We start from the raw sequence: 26,181 nt of genomic DNA on the forward strand, positions 1-26,181 counted from the left end.
GAATCATCAACTGATACATTTCAGAAACAGATGCATTTTAGATAGCATAATGTAGAAGCTATTTAAATAGGGATTATAATTGCTCTATACCAAAAGATCAAAAATACAGAGCAGAACGCTATCATATATTACCAAAACCCCAGCACCTTCTAGGGAGCCCCACGACTGCGCACAACACAAGGTCAGCTCAATAGTGAAGTCTATTTTATCTCTATGCAAATTACTGAGATTATGCATTGACAAAACTGGGATTAACAACTTGTCTCAGAAAAGCATGACAGAAGGACTCTTATGATCTGAAGTTACCTTTCTCCTCAGAGCAGTGACATCTCTAGTATAATCCAGAGCATAGTTCAACTCCTGCATCCTAAAATAAGGCACTAGTTTTCAACCTGAGACTAAATTAGAGAAGTTTATGGGGTTTGCTAGTGTAGCTGCATGTTTTTTCGATGTTTTCCATACAACTGGAGGTCTGTCCTCCAGAGTGACCACTCTATCTTGTGGTCACCTCGATCATTGAAAAGGTAAAATAGCAAAAAGATGCAAACAATTTATATTCTTCGAGTGGAAAAAAATCATCCCACATTTATGTTTACTGACGTACTCGAGTAAACAATGGATTCCCTCAACATATTGCTTAAGAAGGAGAAACTAGCAACTTCTAATTACAGACCATTATTAAAAGAGAGAACAATTTTGTTGAATACTAAATTTACTCTTCCTCAAAACAGGAAGCTGAAAGAGTTTTGCTTCATTAAACAGCAACCTATACAGTGAAGTAGCAATGTGTATTCAATAACACTCTTAATTATTACCTGTCATAATCAACCAGCAAATATCCCTATAGACAGTACTGGAGGACCTACCTCGGCTTCTCCAGAGCTGGCAGATGTCCACAAAAGCCACAAAGTGCTGGGCTGCCTCAAGACTAAGGGCTCCTTATGAAAACATTTACCAAACTTTTCCAGAATTTAAACATAGATTTTGAAAACAAATAGATTAAATTATCCTATTTCTCATAAAAATGTGCTCTGTTCCAGTCTCGCTTCTATTATGTTTCTTATTAAGTGAACATTCTCCCTCTTTCCCATCTTCCTGTACACAATTAACACCTGAGCTCAGTTTTTATCTTCAGCCTAATTTCCCATTGTGTTTATTTGATACCTTCCTAAACTTACTTGACTCGTCTGACATGTTTGGCAGATATGAGCACTTCTTTCAGGATAGGGTTTTTTTTAAAATCATTCTCAGTTTTTGGGAAATTAATACATTTTCATGCACCTAGACATATGAATACAACTTTTGGCCATATAGGATGAAAAGCCCTTTAAAAGCCTGATAGTACGTCAAAAGATGAAGGGAAATTTTCAGAAATCTACACAGTGTTATTTCTATTTCAAGAAAATAAATCTCTGAATATAAATAGATTTACCATTTGCAAAGGGAAAGGACACAGAAGTGTAAGGAAGCCTGCTCTGTACTCCACATCGCTTATTTTGATTTTCGCATGGCTGTGCAGAGTCAATAAACCTACGAACTGTAATTGCATCACACTGTTTTTCAATTTGCTTCACTTCAATCCTACGGATACCGAGATATCGGTTTTAAGGAAGCTGTAACACCTCAGAGTACAGACACTTGTCGGCACAACATACTTTCCCGTTCCAGAAAACCCCATTCACATTTCTGGCCATTTCCACAGAAAACGAGAAGTTAATTCGGCAGCAATTTTCAACGCTAAATGAAAATAAAAGCCTTACAAATCATTACTCAACTGCCTAATAATGTTAAAAATACAGCGCTACCTTTCAAATGTTTACATTTTAGTGATAATCATATCTAACTTTAGTAAAGCCATACTTGAGGGAGAAAAAACAAGCATACCATTTACATTGTGAATAGCAATAATACATTTATATTTATTAAAAAAATTACTGTTACTAAAGGGGAACTACTTTTTCAGGGTATGCTGACCAGTATCTCATTATTCAACTAAGATGATGTAACTATGGGGAGACTCCCACAGGCTGACACAAAGGTATTTTTGAAGACTAAAATAACTAAAAATAAGAAATAGATGCTAACATGCATTTCATGACCTCTACACATCACTGACCAGCCACCTGGCTTGTAGTTTAGGAGAAGAGTGTACATATAACCTAGCTACAGACAGAAATGTTTAGTATTTATTAAGTCAAAACTGACACTTTTTACCCTACTGTTAACTGCATTAAATATTCCTTAAAACTCTGCCACAATAAACTACCTGAAAACGACAACAAAGCTAACCTTCACTTTACTCTGCAATAAATACATACATATGGAAGTAGATAACTTGTCACATCCCAGCACAGGCAGGCAGGAGATGCTGACAATCCTTGTAGGAAAACGATAGCATACCTTTACAAAGTAGATTTGCAGAATCAGATGGTTTCTTTGTATTTGAGTTTACAATCTGCTAAATATAATATCCTTCAAGACAGCTGTGAAAATTAATGTCTTGTGTATCTTATAAATTATGTGGACACACACAAAAGTATCGCATGCACATACATCAACTCTCTCAAAAATGCGCTGGCAAGGAAGTTTTAAATCACTCTTTTTAAAATTTTACTACTATGATTCCAACTTCAGCTTTAACTCTGCTCCCATGAACTCTTTCATCTTCTGCTAACAGGCTAGAAACGGATGACAGATTCTACGATTTTACGAAATGCAGTGAAATGTATGCATTTCAAACGAGGTCCTGCCATTGTAAGATGACAGAACATGCAAATACCCTTCCAGACTAGAGCGGGGAAGGAGACGTAGGTACCGGGGGTAGATCTTTGTGTGGGGGGCTCGCACAAAGCAGAGGGTGAAGGCCGATGGGCAGGAGGGCTGCAGCTGGGCGCTGCCGGCCAGCTGCCTGCTGCCGGTGCAATGTGCAGCGCCCAGACTGAGTGGGCAGAGGAACAGAAGATTTAGTAGGTGCGCCTCGGTCCCCTCAGGTTACAGCATGTGACGCGGAGCGCCCGGAGGAACCGGGGGCAGATGAAAGCTGGCAGCTGTGAGCTGCCTGCGGCGCTCCGAGGCTGCCAAACAGGGCTTACAAACATGTTAGCTCAGCGGCAGAATTAAAGCCCTCGTTCGGGTTTATTTTGGAGTAGGAAACCCATGTGCATACAGAGGATGGGGGAAAACTTGCCCTGCGGGCTGAAGCCTAAGTACACCTTGACCTCTCCTTGCAAGCTCCTATATTGCAGGGCAGGCTTGACTAAGGGACCCAAACATCTAAATAATCATTTAGATTGTTGTCCAAGCAACCTCCTCAGTTTCTGACAAGCAGACACAGCTGACATTTGCTGCCCTCTACTTATTAAACAGGCAATCATATTCCAAAGTCTAAAGCACTATTATTTTGCCAGATCAGCAGGGAAGTAAATCTCTTGCAGTGTCCAGATTAAACAGTTATGTGATTTTTCCATGTTCATGGTTTGCTCCAAATAAAAGAATATCTTTTTTATATATATATATATGTGTGTGTGTGTGTATATTTATTTATTTATTTATTTACTGTGGCAGAGCAACAAAGCAGAACTGGAAATTCATTCTTGATGTCTTCCTTGCAGAAATTGATCTGATATATATATATATATATATATTGATATATGTAAATAGACAAACGTACAGATATAATGTTTAAATCCTTTGGCAAAGTAAGTGCCATTGCACACATTCCCCGCTGCCTCTCGCAGAACCGCTGGATGCGATTGTCAATAGTCAGGAGAGGCACGGCCAAACCATCCTTATCGCACATCTCACATCGCACGGTGGAAGAAAACAGTTCCCTTATCTCTTCACTGAGCTCTGTTGTGTGGGCACCCAAAAGTGATTAGAACAAGGGGCTGTCACCCTCCACTTGTTTAGCAGTGCTTCAAAATCCAAAAGCAGTAGGGCTGGTTATTCCTACCGACATGGAGGGAAAACCACAGGGGATCTAAAGGGCTGAAAATGCTACTGTTACTTTCCTGCAGTGGAAAAGTCAGACACCACCTTCAGATAATTCATTTTACAAGAGAAAGTTCATGCAGGAGTATTTTGGTGAGATTCAGAACAGCACTTCAAAAATTCTTTACAAAAAGTTTATACCATTCTAAACCCAAGTTCTGGAAATTCGTATTTAATTAGTCCTGTTGCTTCATAATGAGAAACTACTTGTTATAACAGTCTCCATAGGCAGGACTCCACTGGTGCATATGGAATCTGGAAGACAATGTAAACTACAGGGACGGATTTCTCCTCCCCGCCTCCTTTCTAGCTTTTTAAAAGATGAAATCCATTCAGTAGAGCAGAATTTGCTACAGATATTGCTCTTTTGGAGATATTCAAACACTAATCAAATATATTTCACAACAGATCGAAACTCTAATTTGAAAATGAGTCTCAAGTCTTTCTCACTAGTTTTATTTGAAAATTAGAGCACACGCGCACTTAAGAATTTGTTGAGAAAGGTGAGAAAACAAGTAAGAATCTCAAAAAGAAAAGCCAACTTTGACAAATGTCTACAGCTCTTACTTTATTGTCTCCAGCTTCTCAGAGTGCCACATGGGAACCTTTTGGTAGCAAGGTAAGACAACTACTATATATTATTTGTGTACATAGCTGCTAATGTCTCAAACGGCAGATTGCATCAGTACAAATCTGTCATACAACATCTAAGGAATGTGCACTGCTGTGTTTATTTGCAGGCTGCTACCTTTCAAACACCTCTTCTAGACTCACTTCTACGCTGACACGAGACATCAGCTAAACAATGAACAACGCGTGACCGCACAACTTGCTTTCCTCTTCCTTTCCTTTCTCACATCGTTTTGTTTTGCGTTAGCCCCCGTTATCCAAGGTGTGCGACCTCGTTCATCGGTGCTTACAAACACGCGACATACAAAACCTCACGGATCTGACACGGCTCTTCATGAGGTAAAACAACACTTTGATACAATACTAATGATCCTTCTCACATAGTGCATTCAAATTTTATATAACTCTAGTGAGGGCGCAAATGAAGTTTTAAGAATTTATTTTCTACGTAGCAAGTATAGAACATAAAAAGAGTGTTCTTATATTATAAAGACATATCAAGTATAAAGTAGTTTGTTACTTAGGAAAGGCTGTGTATTTAGCTCATGTATCAGTAAAACAGTATTTGCTTTCAGAATGCTAAAAACAACAGTTAAAATCATTCATAAAAAATAAGCATTCTTGTAACTAAACTAGGCAGTGTCTGTACAGTAAAATCATGCATCGCTGTGGAACTCCGCCAACATGATTTTGTAGAAGGAAATCGTTATGTTGGACAGGATTTGATTTAATTTTGATTTCTGCTAAACTAATGAAGTAATCTTGGGTCACGCTTGGGTAAGAGAAAAGACCAAAAAAATCCAGCCCTTGCTTCAACTCTAATCAATATGCATTTTACTTAAGCAGGAATAAAACAAATTGACCCAGTTGGAAAATATTATGGCCATTCCTTTGATCCCCTGGCTTTTGTTTAGTCAATTATGCAGTTTTACGACCCTGTACAGAAGAACACCACAGCTCATCTCCAGCCAAACAACTGCCACCACCTCAGCTCTACGCACGGGAAAACAGGTTGGAAGTGTCACGGTCTTCAGTTTTATAAAGAGATATGCAAAAAGTTTTGCTGAATAGCAAGAATACCATTGCCTGAAGTTCTTCAGGACTTGTAGAATCCACAGGAGGGTAACACCTTATTCTTGGAAACACAGGAATTTTTTTGGCAAAACCCATTGTCTTTAAACAAATGTGAAATTTTGAAGATCTACACACTGCAATTCATATGCAATAAACTTATTACTGGTTATAGATGTTCTTGTTTCTTCAGCAGCAGTATTTGCATATGCAAATATCCTTCCCAGGAGTTCATAATTCACTCCAGTTACCAGAATTTGTGACTGTTAACATAATATATCTGTACATCTAAAGTAATATCTACTCAAAAGGAAAAAAAATACAGCTAACATAAAAGCATTAAGCTTGATAACACACCGGGATTTTCATTAAAGTATTTTTTTTGACTGGTAACAGATAGAACTGCTTCTCTGAGATGCAACTTCAATACTAACATTTGGAGTCCCTGCAACAACTTTATAACTTCAGGAAACCCTTGCACTCTGAAGCCAAATCCATGGCAGTGTTCATGGGCTTCGCACCAGAATAGTCCGAGCATTCTCCCAAAGACCTGTGGTAAAGTGACTCTGTTATCTGACCTTCTACATGCATTGACAAAAATGCTTGCGTTCCTTCTGCATCACAGCCATAGCAGTGGTAACCTGATGCAGAAAACTATGAAGCAACTCAGTTCTGAGGAATTGTTATTACCGAAATGTTGCGCTATCATTACTTCAGGTATCATATCCCCAGCTTTTAGTTCTTTCCACTGACTGACCCTCAGATGGGTTAGAGAGCTAAGTGGAAATTTAATTTAAACTTATTTCTGTCCAAGTGCTGCATTTCTCAGTGGAATGTTTTATAAGAAACCTTTTTAAGATAAGATTGTTGCTTTTGAATCAATATTTTTGTGTCAGGCATGATAAAATAGAAAACTTCTTTAGGCTTCTCATCACAAGAGATACTGCATGACTAGTACAACCTTTAAGGACTTTGGTTTTGATAAAAAGGCGACTAAAACCAAACAAAATCATTTTCATTTGCTTTTCAGTAATGCCTTATAAGAACAGGGATAACTGAAGTAAAGAATTATTTAAATATTTTAAAAGAAACCATTCCTACTGAGTTGATAAATATGAATATGTTGACAAGAAATTATTTAGAGTAAAATTGTTTCAATAATCTACTTGTTAAACATATGATGCTGGAGTTTCAGTAATCATGCTTTTCAGTAATTCTCCTTTTATGTGGGTTTAAAATTTCTAGGGCAGTGTGAGAGCCACAGAAGATGTACACCACGTGATGTATGTTTCATTACTATTTTTAAGTAAGAGGAGGATTCTGTGGCTTCTTAGAGAACACTATCTGCTAGCAGTCCAGATTTTTTTGTGCACAGAGCTCAGAAAAGGGTGCAGTTCAATATGTAAAGCCTAGCTGAGATAGGCTCTTGTTGCAGAAGTCCCCGCAGCCGGGGTGCCAGCCCCACGCAGAGGGGTCACCCCGTGCTGCACCAAGAGCCGCTGTCCCAGCTCTGCTGGTGCAGGAACCGGCTGCTCCCAGAGGTCCCGCCAGCGGGACGGTCACATCACCAACCTGCTCACACACCTGTCACTGGAAGGGGCTTCGGCCAGCTTCTGTCTGCCCTTGAAACCCGACATTTCACTGCCATGGCCAACGAGTACATCTGAGAGCAGATTCAACCCACTTATCTCAACTGATCTAGGTCCTGGATACACGCCCAGACATTTATGGTGTCTGGGTTGAGTTTTTGTTATTATGCAATATTCTTGGTTAGTGATGACACAAAGTTTTTAACCAAGTTAATCTTTTAGGATCAAACTCAGCTATTTGACTTTTAAATTAAAAGATTTTTAGCCAACAGACACTGAATATGTACAAAAATATCCATGACAGAAAGGATATTTAGGATCTTACCTTCCCTGACTTTCTTTTAAATAATTTCTATTATTAATTACTAGGTGTTGACTCAGTTATTCCTAATCTTGATCCGCTCCTGCTATCAGTTATATGGCCTTTTTTATGTCCTATTTAATGAACTTTTATAATGGAAATTAGAGAACTCACTATTTCTTTTTTGTGACTTTCCATGCTTCATTGGAGAGCTAATTCAGTGTATTTTCTAAAACTTTTTTTTTCCCAAGCTTTAATCAAGCACTATTAAGTAAACACTGCTCACAAATTATGTTATTTCTTACATTAAGTTTTACTGAGTCAAACATTTCAGAATTTACATTACAAAACAATATAAGAAGTAACAGGTGAATAGCAGCATTTTTCTCTGAAATAGTCTCAATGGAAAATATTTTTCACTAGTTTATTAAATAGATCTACCATTCAAACAATCATATAATGACCACTGACAAAAAGCTGCACCAGTTTGAAAGTGTGAAAGTAAATGGAGAACTTTAAGCAATATAAACCCCACAGGCACATTCTCCTTCTGCTTTCAGTCGAGTCCATTTGAAACAGGTTAATGCTAAAGCAAAATAAGTCAATCAAACTGAAATAAGAGTGGGTGTGCACTGACCTTACTAAAACAGTGCTTGTCTGTGTGTGAATGAAACCTGACTGTTGCATCTGGTCTCTGCAATAAGACCACAGGTAGATGGACCTTCTGTTTGTTTTGGTAAGTATTTAAACGCAATTAAACTTGATTTATGCCTCTGTGGTTTAAACAATATGCAGAGTGGTTTGAAGACTGGCTAATAAATGGAGTAAGACGGAGTTACAGAACAAAATATGAAAGAATCTTCACCTTACCAAATTAATTTTTAAATGTGTTCAAAGGACATAGTATATTTTCTTGAAGACACCAATAAGCAAGAAGGGAACTTCTTAATAGTAGAAGTTCTGTGAAAGAAATTGAACTAATTTTTTTCTTCCTAAATTAGGAAGAAAACCAAAGCATCGTGGAATGAAAGACTCACAAATCCCCATAAAGGAGAATGTTTTGGAACAAATACCCTTTGCTAGTCTTTCTTCCCTCTTCATCCTATTATTCTTGTGTTGGTACCTTTATTTTGCATTCCAAGACAATGCTTTCTAGAGTTCTTTCCATGTTTTGAAAAGTTATTCTTAGATTTAAAAGACTTTCTTTAAGACTTTCAATTAATTATTTTGGTATTTCACCTCCTCCCTTTGACTTCTGTTTTCATTAAGTATCTTGGGCTATACTCTCTTTATTGGACTTCATATATTGGTTCCATTTGTTTTAGATATTCATCCATTTCTATGTGGCAGGGAACAAACACATGCAAACACGGGCACACTGCGGAGCCACAACATCAGCCATTTCCAGATCACAATAATGACATTACCACTGCTTTGCTGATATGAAAAAAAACTATCTGACAATCACATCATTAAACGAGTAACACAAGCTAAAAACGCTGCAGGTTTCTTGGATGCCCTCTTTTTAAAACACTACCTTGTAGCCACTTTACTGCTGGCCAGAAGAATAGCTGAGCAACAAAGGTCTTCAGGCAACGTTCAAGACATGGAAATCATGGAAACACAGCTTCAAATCCAGCTTAGTATCAAAGCTGACAGTATTATATTCATCAGCTTATACAAAACCTGGGAGGAACCCAATTCCTCTCTCAGTTATGGGTCACTTAAGAGTAGCCCAGCTGGAAGTGAAGTCTCAAAATTCTGACATTTTTGTAGAAGTTGTCTCAAAACTTTTAATTTCAAATCATAAAGCCGTGGCAATGACACTCTATCCAACCCTAACCGTTCTGTGATTCTGTAACAGACCTTTTATACAATAAAATGGGTTATTTTTTATTTTGGCGGTGCCAATTCGAGATGTTAGCATTTATTCTGTATCTGATGCAGAAAAAAAATATAGGCAATATTAAACCAAAATCCTGCCAGTCCCACTTCACCACTCCCCCTTGCAAAAGTTAATGCAAAATAATATGTTCTTAGTAAATGTATTTTAGCTAAAAGTCTTTAAAACGGTTCAAAAAGAGCTTTAGAACCCTAATTACTAAAAACAGAAACGTGCTTGTATTTCTTAAGGTTTCAAAAACGCAGAATGAAATTGAACCTCAGAGAGAGGCACAGCGCCAGTAAATCACAGACTTTCATTAGAAGGGTGGGAAAAAAGGCAGGGCTAATGTACAAAAGAATAGGGTGCAGCACTCAGACAGAAAATGTAGTATTAGTTCTGCGTTTACTGAAATGTGTTATCATATCCAGGAACACTACTACTTTAAGATCACACACTAGTTTGATCTAAACATTTTTAGTTAGCTTACCACTAAAATATTTGCTACACCTTTACTAAAAGCACCATCACCATTACTCAGAATAGAATCCATACACTTTCATTGACATGTCAGCACAGCGTCACTCCCTCTAGTGGGTAAGACACACAGCTCATACCAACAACCCGAATTTTCATAGAGGGAGAAGTCGTCCTGCAGCTACACCAAAAGCAACAACACTGGCTGGAGTGCAAGTCTTCTGTCAAAGCCACAAGGAGAACCACTATTTCACTCTTACTACTAGAAAAATATGTTTTTACTATCCCTGATGTTTACTTTTGCATCCCCGAGTTTCCAATGGCCAATAAAGAATGACAATGAATGCAAATATTGTAGCAGCAAAAAAAGCATTTATTTCTAGCTTGTTTTCACTTCCAGCAACACAGAATCCCAGAATGTCAGGGGTTGGAAGGGCCCTGGAAAGCTCATCCAGTGCAATCCCCCCATGGAGCAGGAACACCCAGATGAGGTTACACAGGAAGGTGTCCAGGCGGGTTGGAATGTCTCCAGAGAAGGAGAAATAACTTGATTACTCTATTTCATCTGAAGACTTGCTTGACAAACCAAACTCGGGAGACACTAAGGCCTGGTCTAATGTTTACAAGAACTCATTTCAGCAAATCTTACTACATCAACACTTAATGGAAAAAAAGGCAAATAAGACTCCTCTGTGTACTTGGATTTTTTTTTTTACTGTTATATATGTAAAATCTGTATAGCTAACGGAATGATAGAATACTGCCAACAGGGAAACAAAACAGGAAGAACAGGTCAATACAAAATAACTTGTTATATGCGCTTTTCTGAATATATTACCTTCTAATGTATAATTATTACCTTCCAATGCACATATCCGAAGCGGCTGGCTAAAAAGACAAGTATCAGTTTGCTGCAAATAACGTTGCTAATTTTTTTTAAAAAGGAATGACTTTCAATTAATAGATATTTCAGTCTTTCTAACTGATTTAAGTTACAACCTGATCCTGAGCCATGAAATGCCATACGCAAAGAAGAGCCACTCTCATTTACAACAAACTAAGGTACTCAGTAGTTCACAAATTGTTACTCCAAAATAACATATCCAAACTTCATCCCAAATTATTTTATAATTTCTAGATTATTGTAATTTCAACCGATGAGTCAATAGTCCACCAAGCCACACTATAGAGAAAATGACTGGCAATTCCATTACTTGAAAGACTCTTACCAGAACAAATCTGTTAAGTAGCACATTTCTAAGAAAGTGACATTTCACAAAAAGACAAAGGCATCTATTTTCCACCAAAATCTAGTGCTGCTGTCATCAACAAGCCAACAAAAGCTACAGCTACCTAAAATGGAAATGAAAATGTAATGTATGGAAATATTCTCTTATAAAATCTCCTTAGGCTTCACATGTATTAATGTATTAGTTTGCAAACATTAAGATCAAAGGCAAAGCAACAAATACATCCTAAAAAGTTTTTAGTCAGATTTTTATTAACGATATACAAGTAGCAAGGCATAAAAAATTAATATGTTCAAGCCTTGAAATGTCAAGTGTAATGATCTCTAGCTCTGCTTACCTCCTTTGCTTTTTGTTTCAGTCTAGCTTGCTCTGGGTCTTCTTGCCTTGAGCGACTCTGCATGTTTGAAAAAAAATGGGGAAAAAAGGTTAACAGATGGTTTAAGAACCCCTCATCTGTTGCAGTAACTTAAAAAATAGCAAAGAAAGGGGAACAGGATAGAGGGTGTCAAATATGGGATGCTTCGATTTATAGAAGTGCAATTTCAAATTGTAGGCCTCACCCAAAAGACTGTTAAATATTCAGTTGTAAATACGATCTACCCTACATTTAAATAAATAAATAAATAAATAAATAAATAAAATCCAACCACACCATGTTTTTGTCAATGCTAAAGCTTCCATACAGGTTTAGATTTTAATACAAACAAATTCAAGAATCTGAGAGCAGAAGCGACACTCCTTTCCATTATCCAAACTTTTACATTTAAACTCCTTACAGTCACTTACTTTAAAATAATTTACTGTTTGCTACTAAGCTTTTATTCAGCTGTTGGTAGAGAAGGAGGAGAAAACATTTGTAAAGTCGCCCTCCCAACCAGTAAGTCTTCATAATGAAGATATTACTACCTGTGTGAGCTTACTTTGAGTACAGCACAGAAATACACGTAAGTTAAACTCATTCTTGCACTACTAATAAAATTAATGTCTTAACTTTTAAAACCAGAGAAATATTAGCAAATGGCAACTTCCATATTTTCCTTCAGAATCAGGAAAAATAGCTCTAAAAGACTGTTAAGAATAATTGTATAATTGCAGTAACAACCCATAACAGTACATTTCTTCAGACGTAGACTGTTTTACAACCATATGTTAAAACTAATAAATTCTTATTTATGCTCCCTGAGCATACTCAAACTGATGGAATTAAAAACGCGAGAGGTATTACATATTATATATTCATTATACTCTTTAATTGCATGATTGGTCAGTATCCAGAAAAGATGTAATTGTTTTATTTTGGTATTTCTTTGAGATTTGAAGTGATATCATTTACACAAGTCCTAAAGGAATAAGAATATCTATGCCCTCTCCTATTTATCTATCTGCCTTCTCTGTCTCTTTCTATACTGAAGACAGACCTGAAACTTGAAAGAATATTTGCTTTCAAACTTATATATGCTCAGATTTTTTCCTGTTGTTTGAATTTTTCATAACATATTGTGTTCAGAAGTTTAAAATCCATGAAGAAAACCAAAGGGAGACAAGTTTTAGGGGTAAGGGTACATGTAATATTGTTGGTGCACCTGGAGAGAGCTTGACAGGGCATCAATGACACTGAATTTTCTATCCATTTCCCCATTGGTTTGGGGTTGTTGTTGGATTTGTTTTGTTTTTAAACTGGGATTATTTTTTCAGCTACACATATGTAAAACAGTGATGACAAAGAATGGCCAAATTCAGCAACTACAAGATTTTTGGATGACGTGCTTGACTCTTCCACTGTGCACATGAGCTTCATCTTCCACCACCACCTTCTAGTGATTTTGTGCCTGTCAGCATGAAAGGTGGTTTGACAGGATGGTGTCTGGAGTAATGAGAAATTTAAATCTGTTGGTAACTAATCACCAAATTAGACTCCCATGTTGTAGTTGTGCCAACCAAGAAAGAAACTCCAACTTAATGCAGACTGAAACTCCTAACTGCTGCAGCCAGACAAAAAGAAAAATGGTAGATAATCTGATCTAGTTACTTTTTAAAGAAAAAAAAAAAAAGGCATTTAATGAAATATGTGGATCTGTCATAGAGCTGGGACTCTAATTCAGTAGAGCAATTACTAAGAACTTGATTATATTTATACCTATTAGGTTAATAACCAACCAACCAACACACTGAATGAGTCAGTTGTCTAGGAGATGGACTTCAGTAGGTGTTCATGAATGAAGTCCTTGCTGTCGTTTTGTGATGACAGTTCAATCACTGTGTACCTCAGTTTCTCCAGTATGATGTCAGGAAAATAATATTTAGCCCTTTCATGGGTTTTGATGATAAATTTATAAATGTACAATGAACTTCTCTTGCCTTCTGAGTCTCGCAGTGAAAGCAGCACAGAAATACAAAGTGTTGTTATACTACCGCATGAAGGCGAATTGTTTGCCAAATGCAAAGTACAAGTTAAAAGCACTTCAGCCTAAGGAGAGAGCAGAGTGTCCTGGGAGAATCAAGCTGAGACTTCCAATATTGTTACCAAGTTTCTCCAAGAAAGTGATAGAATCCTGGAAAACATACCAGATCTACATTGTGTTTGGGGACACTGTAAGAAAAATTAAAGCAAGAGATGCAAAGCAATGTTGTAATTACCTGGGCTCCATAAGTGAAGGAAAAACTCTGAAAGTGTTGCAGATTAAAAAAAAATAACACATTTAAAAGTTGGGCCTTTTTTTTTTTTTTTTCAGAAACTGATCAAATTAAAGTAGATTTGGAGTTCAGGCTAATCTGAAAAAGCAGGGCCCAAAGCAGGCAAGAAAAGCCGATGCTCTACTCTGCGTAAACCTCCAGCTCACTCGTGATAAACAGACAATCAAAAACAGGTACTCAACTCCTGATTTATATTAAATACGGGAACTTTTTCCAATAATGAAGATTCAAAATACCAGGTGATGTTAGATATATAAACCCAGATTGAAGGTGAAGGTAGAACTACCTCTACATTTAGAATAACACAATGAGTTTCTGGTTATTCCTTGAACCTACAGCAAGTGGCATTTGCAAAGAGCTCAGGCTGCTCTTGTTTCAAACAAGCAGCATCCCAGCTTTACACTGGATGTGTCATTACTGGTATTAGTAACACTAATAAAACTAAGGAATTTTAATGTCATTTTCTGTTTCTTTTTGTGTTTGGATAAGTTTTAATATATTTTTAAAACAGATTGCTAAGACTAAAATACCTTCCTGCTGACTGCCACCTCAGTTTGCAAATCAGGAAGCATCAGGAATATCAGCAGCATATGGAGACTAAAATGTGCTCAAGCATAAACTTTGACTACTTTACTAATTCTTCACTTTACGATCTAATGTAAAGTATAAAAGGCTTCTTCAGTGCTGATGCAACACAGATTAAAGTAAATATAAGCAAACGAAAATGTCAAGCTTAATAAAGGTGCCTAGATAAGCTTAAAAATGTCATTGGTTTCTCTTTACACTCCATTCCACATGTGAACATCTCTTCCTTCCCCTGAATAGTTTGAACAATTTTGCTGCTGCTCAGCTCTTGTAGTGCTGGTCTGTATCTCACCATTTTTACTCACCAATTATTTTAGTATTTTACACTTACTTTCATCAAGCTACTGACTAAACATCCCTATTAAAAAAAAAAAAAATTCTTCAAAGTCATCTCATATTTTTGGTTTTCTCTTCCTTTCTTCTTTCCCATCCAAATCTTAATATCCTGCCTCTCTTCTGTATTGTGAACATTTTTTCCAAGATCTTTTAAGGCACCAATACCCCCTTCCTCTAAAGCTTCAGAAACACCCAGCAATCACAGAACCCTCCAGCTCTTTCAAGGAGTTTATCACAACTCCTTTCCCATTCTAGTCATTCTTTTCTAGATTTGTAAATAAGGAAAGCTGGGTTTACGTAATATATTTTCATGTTGATGAATAAACACCTTTAGAAGGAAGCTAGCTTCCCATAGTAATTTTAGAGAAACCTAGAAGTGATCCTAAGCAGATAACATACTTTTAAATACATTAAATGCTGTCTCCTACTGGTAACTTATTCACCAAACCAGGTTTGTTAACATTTCTCCAAAACACAAACCGCTTTTATTAGACCAGACAGCCTGATATTTTAATTGTTAAGAATGAAAGTGCTTTGTGTTAAAGAACTTGCTATCTTATTTATCTGAAAACTGCATAGATCACATTATGTCTATGAAAATATTAGACTTTGAAAGTATGAAAAGCAGCGTATGTTAAATGTGTGTATTCAAAACACATTAGAAACATGGGGTTTCATTTACATGTTACCAAACTCCAAAATGTTCCAAACCTCAGCTTTTCTCCTTGCTTGTGTAATGAAGAATGCCACAAAAACAGACACCTAATTAGATGTGTAACTGTATTTTTAAGAAGGGGATTTTGTATTTCATAGAATTATCTTAAAACAGAAAGCAACAGTATTTTAAAAATAACTCATGTAATACTTAAAAATAGGGTACAATTATTTTTAAAATTGGAGGATACTCTGTGCATCTATGCAGAAGGGCAGACTAAGTCACAGAATCCCAGAATGTCAGGGGTTGGAAGGGCCCTGGAAAGCTCATCCAGTGCAATCCCCCCATGGAGCAGGAACACCCAGATGAGGTTACACAGGAAGGTGTCCAGGCGGGTTGGAATGTCTGCACAGAAGGAGACTCCACAACCCCCCTGGGCAGCCTGGGCCAGGCTCTGCCACCCTCACTGAGAAGAAGTTTCTTCTCAAATTTAAGCGGAACCTTTTGTGTTCCAGTTTGAACCCATTACCCCTTGTCCTATCATTGGTTGTCACCAAGAAGAGCCTGGCTCCATCCTCCTGACACTCACCCTTTATGTATCTGTAAACATTAATGAGATCACCCCTCAGTCTCCTCCTCAAGTCCTTCTGATGTGGGACTTTAATTATGATAATTCTTCAGTATTTTGATATCATTTGTAATGCCAAAACTGCAGTGCTGTTACATTTTGTCCCCCTAACAAAAAATATTTTAAATAATTTTGAAGTCTCGGCTTGTTAAACCTCTTTTAGAAAATGTCTCACAGAGTCTCTCTTCCCAAACGTGATTGTCTCCTGCGTTCAGCAACATCTGATCCCAGTTAAGGCACTTACAGCTCTACTCCCCCTTCCCAATACATATACTGGGAGTCTTTAATGCTTCAAATTCATCTCTTTTTCATTAAATAAAGTTAAGAGTCACAACTGCAGGTGCTGTACTATTGAGAGCCACTGCTGTGCCAACAGTTTCAATTTTAAACCTATTTTTCCCCATTGATGACATTAGAACTTCACCCACGGCTGTACCAGCTTATAACTTTCACTTTTAATTAAAGAAATTACATTGGCAACATGAAACACTTTGCTTTCACATTAGTTTTGTTAATAAAAAGTGAAAGTTAAAAGCAGCATAGCTGAGGGTAAAACCCTATTCAGAGCTACGACCACAGTGAGGCGGAATGCAAGAGTACAGGTCTACGAAAAGATTTATTTTAAAAATCAATAAAATTGAAGCGACAACTTTCTGAAAATTCAGAAAATTATCTCAGCACACTAATTGCCTCTTTGCTCTCCTCTCATCAGAAGTGAGTGATCGGTTTCTGCTCAGAGAGCGCTTCACTCCCAGCGAGCCGCGTTGCACCCCTTGTACTCTCAGCAGAGAGGGCGAGGATTAAGCCGGCGTGACGACTGAACCCAGCGCTGGCTCCGAGGGAGCCCCTTCCAGTATCGGCAGGACGTGTGTCTAAGGAAATCTGCATTGCCCGTTTCCAATGATCTCTCTCCAATAAAAAACCCCTTCAGCCTATAACACTATAAAAATCACTATCACCCATAAATACTAATTAACTTTGCAAACAATGCTGAATATAAATTTTCCATTTACTTATGTAATTATTCTTTTTACAGAATAGATCTTACTCCTGTGATAGTTGTATTTAAGACCCCAGGCTCATGCTACTAATACAGAACACTCAAAATAATGGACTAATAGAATGTATATATTGGAAATTAATTTTCAACATTAATTTGATAATAAACATGTATTCAGCGAGCTTGAGCAGATGAATTAACACAGCAATTTTAACATGATCCACTTCATTATAGCTTATATCACAGAAGTATTATTAATTGATTTTCTGAAAACAAATACAATCCTAAGATGTACCTCTTTACTACAGAGAGCATCACTCTCTCCAAAAAACAATTAATATATTAAACAAAACAAAAATAAAACTATAAACTCCTATTCCTCCTACTGCCAGAAATATTTCCGTTCTTAGCCCAGAACCAGAACCTCATTCAATCTGACACACACAACCTGCATTTTCCAGGTTTTGGAAATGGCTGTGAAAGTAGCAAGGATCATATCTTTACTATAGTGAGACCTGTGCTTTGTGGGTTTTTTGTTTTGGGTTGTTGTTGGGTTGTGGTTTTGTTTTTTTTTTTTTAGAAAGCCCACACAACACACACCATGTCAAATGTAAAGGTAAATTCCTCATGTGATTTTAATCTGGCTTTTGACCTTTCTGCAGTCTTTAGACCTTCCTTAGCTCTCCTTGTGATTTCCCACAGCAGCCACCAAAGACAGATTCAAGAGATCTCTGCTCCTGCACACACATGGGTACAACAGCCAGTGGGTTCTTACTGGGAAAATAAACAAGGACAAAGAGCTGACTGTCCCAAATATTTCCTTCAAGGAGCCTGCATTCTACATATGTGGTTATATACATGATACCTTGTGCCATTATTATTTTACCCTATTATTTGCATATCAGGAAGATAACCCCAAAGTAATAAAAATTCAGACAGCGGCAGCCGCTCCCTGCACAGCTTCTGTATTTGACACATCACATTCTCTGGACGTTTGAAACACAAGCTGTTCCAGCAGCAGGAGGTGACTGACACAGTTCTGGGGACCAATATGTCTTCAAACACTTCTATTATAAAAAGAATCACTAGAAAGTAAATTAGAGAAATGCTTCGGGCCATACGTTCTAGGTTGGTATGCATACGTTGTGCAGTATGATGCAGAGATCCCTGAGGTCCAAGAGATAGTGCTAGCTCCTGGAACAGTATTGGCCTTTCCAATTTTTAGGTTTTTAATTAAAAAGAAATGGTATGTTGCATTGCTGCTGCAGCACACCTTACAATTCCTCCTTTCCTGCCAAGTTTGCCTTCCTCCAAAATATCTCAGTGGAATGCAACTATCAGCCATTATTCTTTTAAGCTTGTGGTATGAAGTTTCTATTTCTCAAGTATTTCCCAGGCATAGGATGTAAGGTTTTATAATATTATCTCATTTAACAAGTCAAATAATACTGCTATTTTGCTTTAAAGATGCTCTTCTAGCTTCACAAGTTAATTAATGCATTTGTTACTTTCATTAAGATAATTTCTTCAAGTAAAGCAGAGGACTTTTTTTATGCTTGTTTGTTGTAAAAGTCTTTAATTTGCTCTTTCTGTAATCTATAGGAAACTTGTTGATCATGTATTTACTTCCTAAATTTTGACTTCACAGAAGTTTATACTATTCAAGACTAAAACAAAAAAAGCCCCCAAACCAAAGAACATCAAATTATGAAGTAGTTCAGGTTGGAAGGGACAACAGGAGGTCACAACCTCCCATCAGCCTGAGTAAGGCTTTGTACAGTCAGGGGAACAGTTTTGATCTAAGGACTACAAGCTCCTGTATCTTCCTCAAAGTCCATTAAAAAAAAAACCAACAGCCAGCTGGAGAGCTGGGCAGGGAAAAATGTAATGAAATATAACAAGGGCAAGTGTAGAGTCTTGCATCTGGGTAGGAACAACCCCAGGTTCCAGTATAAGTTGGGGAATGACCTATTAGAGAGCAGCGTAGGGGAAAGGGACCTGGAATTGAAGTTACAAAGGAACAAGTCCAGAAGAACTGATAGTTAAATAAAGGCAAGACAGGCACGAATCAATTAAACAATGAAGTTATACAGAGGTGACCAGAACACCAAAGCATTTAAACTAAAACAAACAAATGAACAAACCAACAAACATGGTTGTTTGGGTTTTTTTTTTTTTTTTTGGGGGGGGGGGGGGGGGGAGGAAGAAAAAAAAAGTCTAGATACTCAAGAAGTAAAAAGCCTCAAAAAAATTCATAACTTCTACTAAATTGTGTTTAAATACCAGCAGCTTAGGCTATGAATTTCAAATGGCACAGTAACCCTGGCATCTATTAAATTTCAAAGGCAATTGTGAAAATTATTTCACCAAGTTACTTTGAAAATGTTAGCCATTGTCTCCTATAGTCCCAAAAACTCATCACATTCAGAGATGTATCTTGAAAATGCAGGAACATTCCAGTCAGGTAAGGTCTGCATCATCATAAATAAGGCAGCATGAGTTAAAAACCAAAATGTGTTTATGAAACAGATTTCAAGAAGTTTAATAATTGTTTGAAAACTATGAATTGTTAAGTAATTTGAAAAAAACAGAGTAAACCAGATACCTTGGCAGCCTTTAGCAAAATTTCCCTCTCTTGTTCATCTTTCCTTTGCTTTTCTAAGCGCTCCAACTGTTCAAAAAACTTTAACTGCGATCGGACATCTGTAGCTTGCTCGTACCATTCATCATCCTGTAACAGAAGAACCGTGTTATACAAGAACATACTTTTTCATCAAGACCATGTATTTAAAGAAGACTATAGGTATTACACATTAAAAAATCTTTCCACCATACTAACAATTTTTTTTTAAGCTCAGGAGAATAAAGCCAGTCTATGGTTAATAACACAGTTAGAATCTGATTGTTTAATATTGGAGCAAATTTCATTTATCTGCTCAATATTTTCTATTTTGACTACAATGCTACGAAATCAAAGAAAACCATTAACCAAGAAATAGACAGAAGACAATGAAAATGCAACAGTTCAATCAGAGACAACACTATTTTTTTTTTCTAAGAATCTGTCAAGATATTTTAAATGCATCTTTGGCTTGACACAGACTAAGCAAAGTGTTGTCTTCTCAGACACCATCCTAGGGAAAAAGGAGGGACTGAGCACTGCTGAAGCCAATGAAGAACACTGGAAAGAAGCAAGATTTTCCTTTTAGTCCAATACAGAATATATCCATCAATTGCAAAGAAAGGCATTAACTGTAGGTAATAAACAGGCACAGTAGCCTTTATTTTTTTAAATCAACTTTTCTATTACTGTCATTTATTCTGGTCACAGATCCCAAACATATTTTCTCTTGCAAATGCCACATATCCAACTGTGACTCAGGTTTGGGAAACAGGTGGGCAAAGGTACAGTCCAAAGATGTGCGGTGAAGCTTTAACTCAGAGAAAACAAAACCAACCCAAACCAGAGCTACTCGATACACGCATCCACTAAAGAAATCCAAGTACAGCTTAGATACAATACACAACTATGGTTATTGTCATCTTCCTTTTACACCAGTTTAATGGCTATTAGCACCCTACTTTTATCCAGAAAGATATTTCATATTTACCAATAAAGATGTTTTGATTTATTTGAATTTCAAGCTGTTCTGCAGATTCTTATTTAATTTTCCCCTGTTTAAGATATCTACATTGTTTCAATTTTCTTCAATAACACAATCACTAACAATAGACTCAGAGTAGCATTTTGTCTTGAGTTGTTAATCACTTTTTAATTACAGTGAAGAATTTACAGCTGAATTCTTTAGCTGCTGGTTTAAGACAAAGTGGTAGGTTTTGTAAAATATTAGTATTTCTCACAGCCAAGGACATGTAAAGTTATTATAGATTCCTATGTATTGAAGCAATTTTGATCCAATAAATGGCCACCTTGGTCAAAGAAGGAGACATCAAGAATTAACAGTCTTATTCGCAGTCCATGAGCAGAAATAGCTTAACAGATGCTCCATGCTAGACACTTTAGCACAGATGGATGAAATCATAATTCATAATTCTACACACCAGTTCTACCAGAGGAGGAAGACAGATCCAGCAAATAGTGCCATCATCCCACCACTTCCTATTTGCTCAGGTAGACAAACCTGCGATTAAAACCCACTTTGCACACAGAACGAACACAAAACACCTACCATGTGCTAATAAAAACCAGCATCACACTGCACGGTTCTGTAACATACAATACCTTTCTTTGCACACTTACTTTGTAGGATTCCATTCGGTGCTGGGTTATCACTGTTACTTTCTCTATCACTGTTCTTAATCTGTTTTGTGTTGCATGGGAAATAAAAGTAACCACCTCAGTTGGTACATCAGTAATTCCTAGTTTTTTAGCTAAAGCAAAAAAACAAAACAAAATAGAATTAGCCATAAAAAACCCTCTAAAGAACATAAAGTAATAACTTAATTTTCGTGTAAGAAATCCACGAGGGGGTATTTATGGAGCTTTGGTGATGCATTCATGACCCTTTGAAAAGAAGCATGACTACACTTTGAAGTTTGAAAGAGAAGTCAGAGCATTTTTCTACAACTTAAAAGCATTTAAGAACTTTACTGCAGTTTATCCTAATATATTAAAACAAAGCATAAGAGTAGGAGACAATTTGAGTTCTCAGTTGTTACAGATGAGAAAAAATAATTCCTTTATTTTCAGAATAATTTGTGCAGATGAATTTCAGTGTCAATGAGATGAGGCTGCAGCACAAAACACGCTGTTGCATAGTTTAGCATACACTGTTGGCTTACTACTGATGATAAAAAATCTTCAGAAAAAAACCCTATTAACTGAATATGAGGAAATAAAGTCATATCTAAACAGTTCTATAAAAACACCAGTTGTCCCCCAAACTCTGCTAAAAGAAATTTGTAGTTATTTGCTGAGTTTATAGGACAAGCAAACACTCTACAGCAAAACATATTGATACATTAAAAAAAAAAAAGCTAAGCTACATGAACAAGAACATGAGTAACACTACAGAATTCTTAAATTCTTCAAAATAATTGCCAAGCATCAGATATAAATTTGTAGATATAAAAATGTACATAATAATCTAAGCTGTAGTCCTAGAAAGACATATATTTGAGTAGTCCCAGTGGGACAGCTTTCTGGATAGAAAACTGTGTACACACAAACACAGATATCTACTTTTTATATATTTAAAAAAAATCAGTGGTTGCATTTTGTATGTATTATTGGATTTTGACCCACCAAAAAAGAGTAAATACTTTTATTACGCTGAATCAGTTTTTCATGGAATGAACACAAGTCTTTTCAAAATGTTTGTGAATATTTTTTTTGTGATAGGTTGGCAGGTACGCAAAACACCACAGGAAAGCTGTTTGAGAACATTTTAGAAAGTGTTTCCTGAACGGCTAATTACAAAGGCAATCTCGGTTTGCGGGAGGAGTCCCCGAGCAAATACAAACCTGAGAGGCTTAAGAACGAGGATTTCTTTGGCGAGGCATTCCTATCTTTTCCTGGCCAAATTCAAGAGCAAGAAACCATCACACGTCTAAAAAATGAAGCCGAAGAAGTGAGCAGTGGTCTCACATGGATGTATACTTCTGTTACTCCAGCGCTGTGATCTGAGGCGAGCTGGCAGCGCTCAGCATCACCCTGGGCTTCTGTCAGGGCCGGGCCGGGGCCGTTCAATCACGGCGCGGGCGGGCCCGGCCGCCGCCGGCAGGGGGCACTGCGGCGGGAGCGCTGAGGGCCGCGGACCCAGCGCAAGGCGCAGCGGCTGCGGGGCGGCTCTGCCTTTTTTACTTATATGTTTTCTTTTTTTTGATCTGCGGTGTCTATTTAAATGCATATTTTATTACATCACTACAGCACATCATTCCCACACTTCCCAGAGCTGAATTCTGCATGCCGTACATTTCCGATATTAATTTTTTTAATGATTCTTTGAAGTTCTCTCTTAAAGTCGCTGAAGCCATCACTGACTCCACGTTGTACGTTACCTTAAGGATTTTAGCAACACATATATGTGCTTTTAAAGTGACCTTCGCTTTAGTGCTTTAAAAAAAAATTAAAATCTTTCTTGGTGCCTAATTTGTCTTCTGTAATAGAGATGGAACTCCACTAAAGTTGCTGAAAGCTGAACGTGTAATGGAAAGCAGACATATGCATTAAAATCCCAATGCTGCAATTGTTACTCATGCAAATTAAGTCCTTGAAGTCAGTAGGACTATTCATATTGGTAGGAGCTATTTGTGCAAGTCAGACTTGCAATATCAAGACCTATTTGAGCATGTACCATTTATTAAGCAAACATGTGTAAGCAAAGCTTTCAAAAAACCCTAGTCTAAACGACAAGATGCAAGTAAGAAGGGAAATTTAATTAACTAGTATCCAGAAAAGCCATTGAGATGGAAAATTCCACCAAGTATTCTAGGCAAGTGTACGAATGAATAATTGTTAACAATTCTTTGAATTTCAGCAGTGTAACTACAGCTCCCCAGCTTCCCTGAACACACACAGTCCTTTCATAATGAAGAACTATCACTTATTAACATCTAAGTAAACTCAACCATTATATGGTTTGTTCTGCCTACTCAGCTCTTCAGAAATTCATCCATAATCACAGGACCATTCCCTGAAATACCTGGTCTCTAAAGATTCTTGTCCTACATCGTCTTCATCAGCCTCTCCAATATCCAAGTAACTTTCTACTCTTGAAATCCCTCGACACAATATTCTCAAGTCCAGAAAACTACCCAGAGGTCAGGGATCAGCAGAGTCCCTCAGGAGCCTGTCCTGGGACTTGCCCTTTTTAGTCTTTCTCAGTGAGCTGGAGGGGAGACGCAAAGCACCCCTATCAGATCTGCAGATGGCCCCACACAGAGCAGTGCCAAGGGACGGGCTGCCAGTTAGCAGGACCTGATGAGCCAGGCCTGCAGGAGCTCCATGGAATGCAAGAAGGATGAATGTGCAGTACGGTACCTGGGATGAACCAACTGTCTGCAGTGACCCAGGCTGGGGACTGCCCACCAGCACTGCTGGAAAGCACCTGAGAGCCTGGTGGGCAGCAGGCTGACCAGCACTCAGCACTGTGGGTTGTATCAACGGCAAACTAGTAGATCAACAGTAACCAGAACAACAAGAGGAGCAATTATTCCTCTTCACTCAGCCCACACCTAGAATACTGCAGTCAGTTTTGGGTCGCCTGGTACAAGACAGACTTAGCAAAACTTGAGGCCAAGGAAAAGTCACCAAGACAGTTGGGTTGGAGCATATGACCTACATGAGGAGAACCTGAGGGTTCTTTATTCTGGAGAAGAGAAGGCTTAGGGCAGAGGTTATTGAGAAGATGAAGTGAGACTCTTCACTGAGGATGCCTGGAAGAACAATGAGAAATAAATTCATAAACTGAAACAGCAGATGTTTTGACTAGATATAGGGAAGAATTCTTCATTATGAAGACAATTAAGTAGTGGTACACTTCACACAAAGAAGTTGTAGACTCTCTCACCTTACAGGTTTTTAAGACTCAGCCAGACAATGCCCTAAGCTACCTTGTCTGAATTTTGAGCAAGAGGTTGGACTAGATGACCACTCAAGATCTCTTCCAACCTGAGCGATTCTATGATCCCTGTCTTCCTCCATAGCTCCAGCTCCGCTCATATTCCTTATTCTGGCACAATACCATTAGTTTCCTCAGACATCCAGGGTCACCCCTGGCATGTCTCCCAGTGCATGTTTGTCCATCTGTCTGGCTGGGCAGCCAGCTCCCCCCGAGGATTGCCTGGCCAGCCTGGCCAGGAGTGCTGACTGCCAGCCAACCAGACCGCAAAGCAAAGAACAGTTGACCTCCCTTTCAACTGGGACACACAGAGGGACTATCTAGCTACTGCTTTTTCAATGGATTCAGAAGTTACCTGAAGAGAAAGAGAAGGCAAATAGACTGCTCGATCACTTAAGGCCAGCTTTCTTTGGAAAACGGGCTAAGGAAGAAAGACTACAAAACATATTTCCCCCAAAAAGAATGAGTCTCAAGAAACCAGACTACAAAAAGACAAAAAGATAAATATTTTAAAAGTCAACTTGTCATGCACAACATTCATCATGTGTGGAAGCATCATCATGCCTTCCCTGCTCTGAATTACATTAGTCAAAAGCCTATTAGCATAGGATGTAAGAAGCAGGGTGCATTCCAGAGCTGTGAACTCCATGAAGATTTGGCACACATATTAAATACTTGGATTGTACTTGGGGCAAGGATGGGAAAATTACCAATGTGCTCCTCAAACAACAATCTCACGTACACTTGGAAAGGCTGGACCAGTTATACTTTCACAAACAGTCACGCATACCACTTCAGTGATCCACCAACCTAAAAGAAGTTCGGATACAGTTTTTTATAGATAGTCTTTTTTTTGCTTTCTGCTACTCAGAGAAAATGCCAAGTAGAAATTGAATCTATGTTGGAAACTGTTAAACTTCATATGTTTCTATATTAAAAAGTCTTAGTATTTTTTTCTTCACTGCTACACCTCCTCCTGACTTCCATCCACTCTCATTCATAACAAGCATACTGTCTGCCATCAAAGGAAAAGAATGCTGATCTTAATAGGAAATTCTTGAGATATTCTTCTAGCCTGCATAATTATTAATCCCAGTTTTAATACAGAAAGGCTTGTCTTCCCTTTGCAAGATTCCCTAGACTGATGATGATGTGGAAAAGGAAATACAATTTATAGTTTTACGATATGTGTATGTAGACATGTATTTTATAATACTACACATACTTAATTGTATCACAAAACACAAATATCCTCAGTGTATCATTCATCTCTCTAACCAAGTCACTGGACAGTGGCTTACATCTACAGATATTTTTGTTTAGGTCCTAGTATTCTGGATTCTGGACTTAATTGTGCCATCTATTCATTGCAATAAGAAGCCATAACACATACACTTAGATATGTACAGAAATGCAAAATCCAAAGAGAAAATTAAGATAAAACAGAAAAATCAACTTATTTCTATCAATAGACTGCTATCATCTGTCTTTTGTTAAAAAAAGTTGCGTT

General features: G+C 37.6%; 1 protein-coding gene across 5 annotated transcripts in view; it reads right to left on the reverse strand.

The window, feature by feature from the left end:
- LOC309444830 (transcription initiation factor TFIID subunit 4-like) overlaps positions 1–26,181 on the reverse strand; it is a 132,656-nt gene that overhangs the window by 53,873 nt on the left and 52,602 nt on the right. For 4 of the 5 annotated variants that reach the window (XM_082062966.1, XM_082062965.1, XM_082062967.1 and 1 more), the window contains exons 11-13: positions 21,350–21,480; positions 19,694–19,819; positions 11,528–11,584 (exon numbers count right to left, since the gene is read on the reverse strand). In XM_082062966.1, the coding sequence (XP_081919092.1) occupies positions 11,528–11,584; positions 19,694–19,819; positions 21,350–21,480 (314 nt within the window). Of the gene's footprint in view, positions 1–11,527; positions 11,585–19,693; positions 19,820–21,349; positions 21,481–26,181 lie in introns of those variants that run through there. The other variant, XR_014185163.1, reaches the window with a different exon arrangement.

Source organism: Streptopelia decaocto (assembly GCF_964273445.1).
Source record: "Streptopelia decaocto genome assembly, chromosome: 11".
Taxonomy (NCBI): Eukaryota; Metazoa; Chordata; class Aves; order Columbiformes; family Columbidae; genus Streptopelia; species Streptopelia decaocto.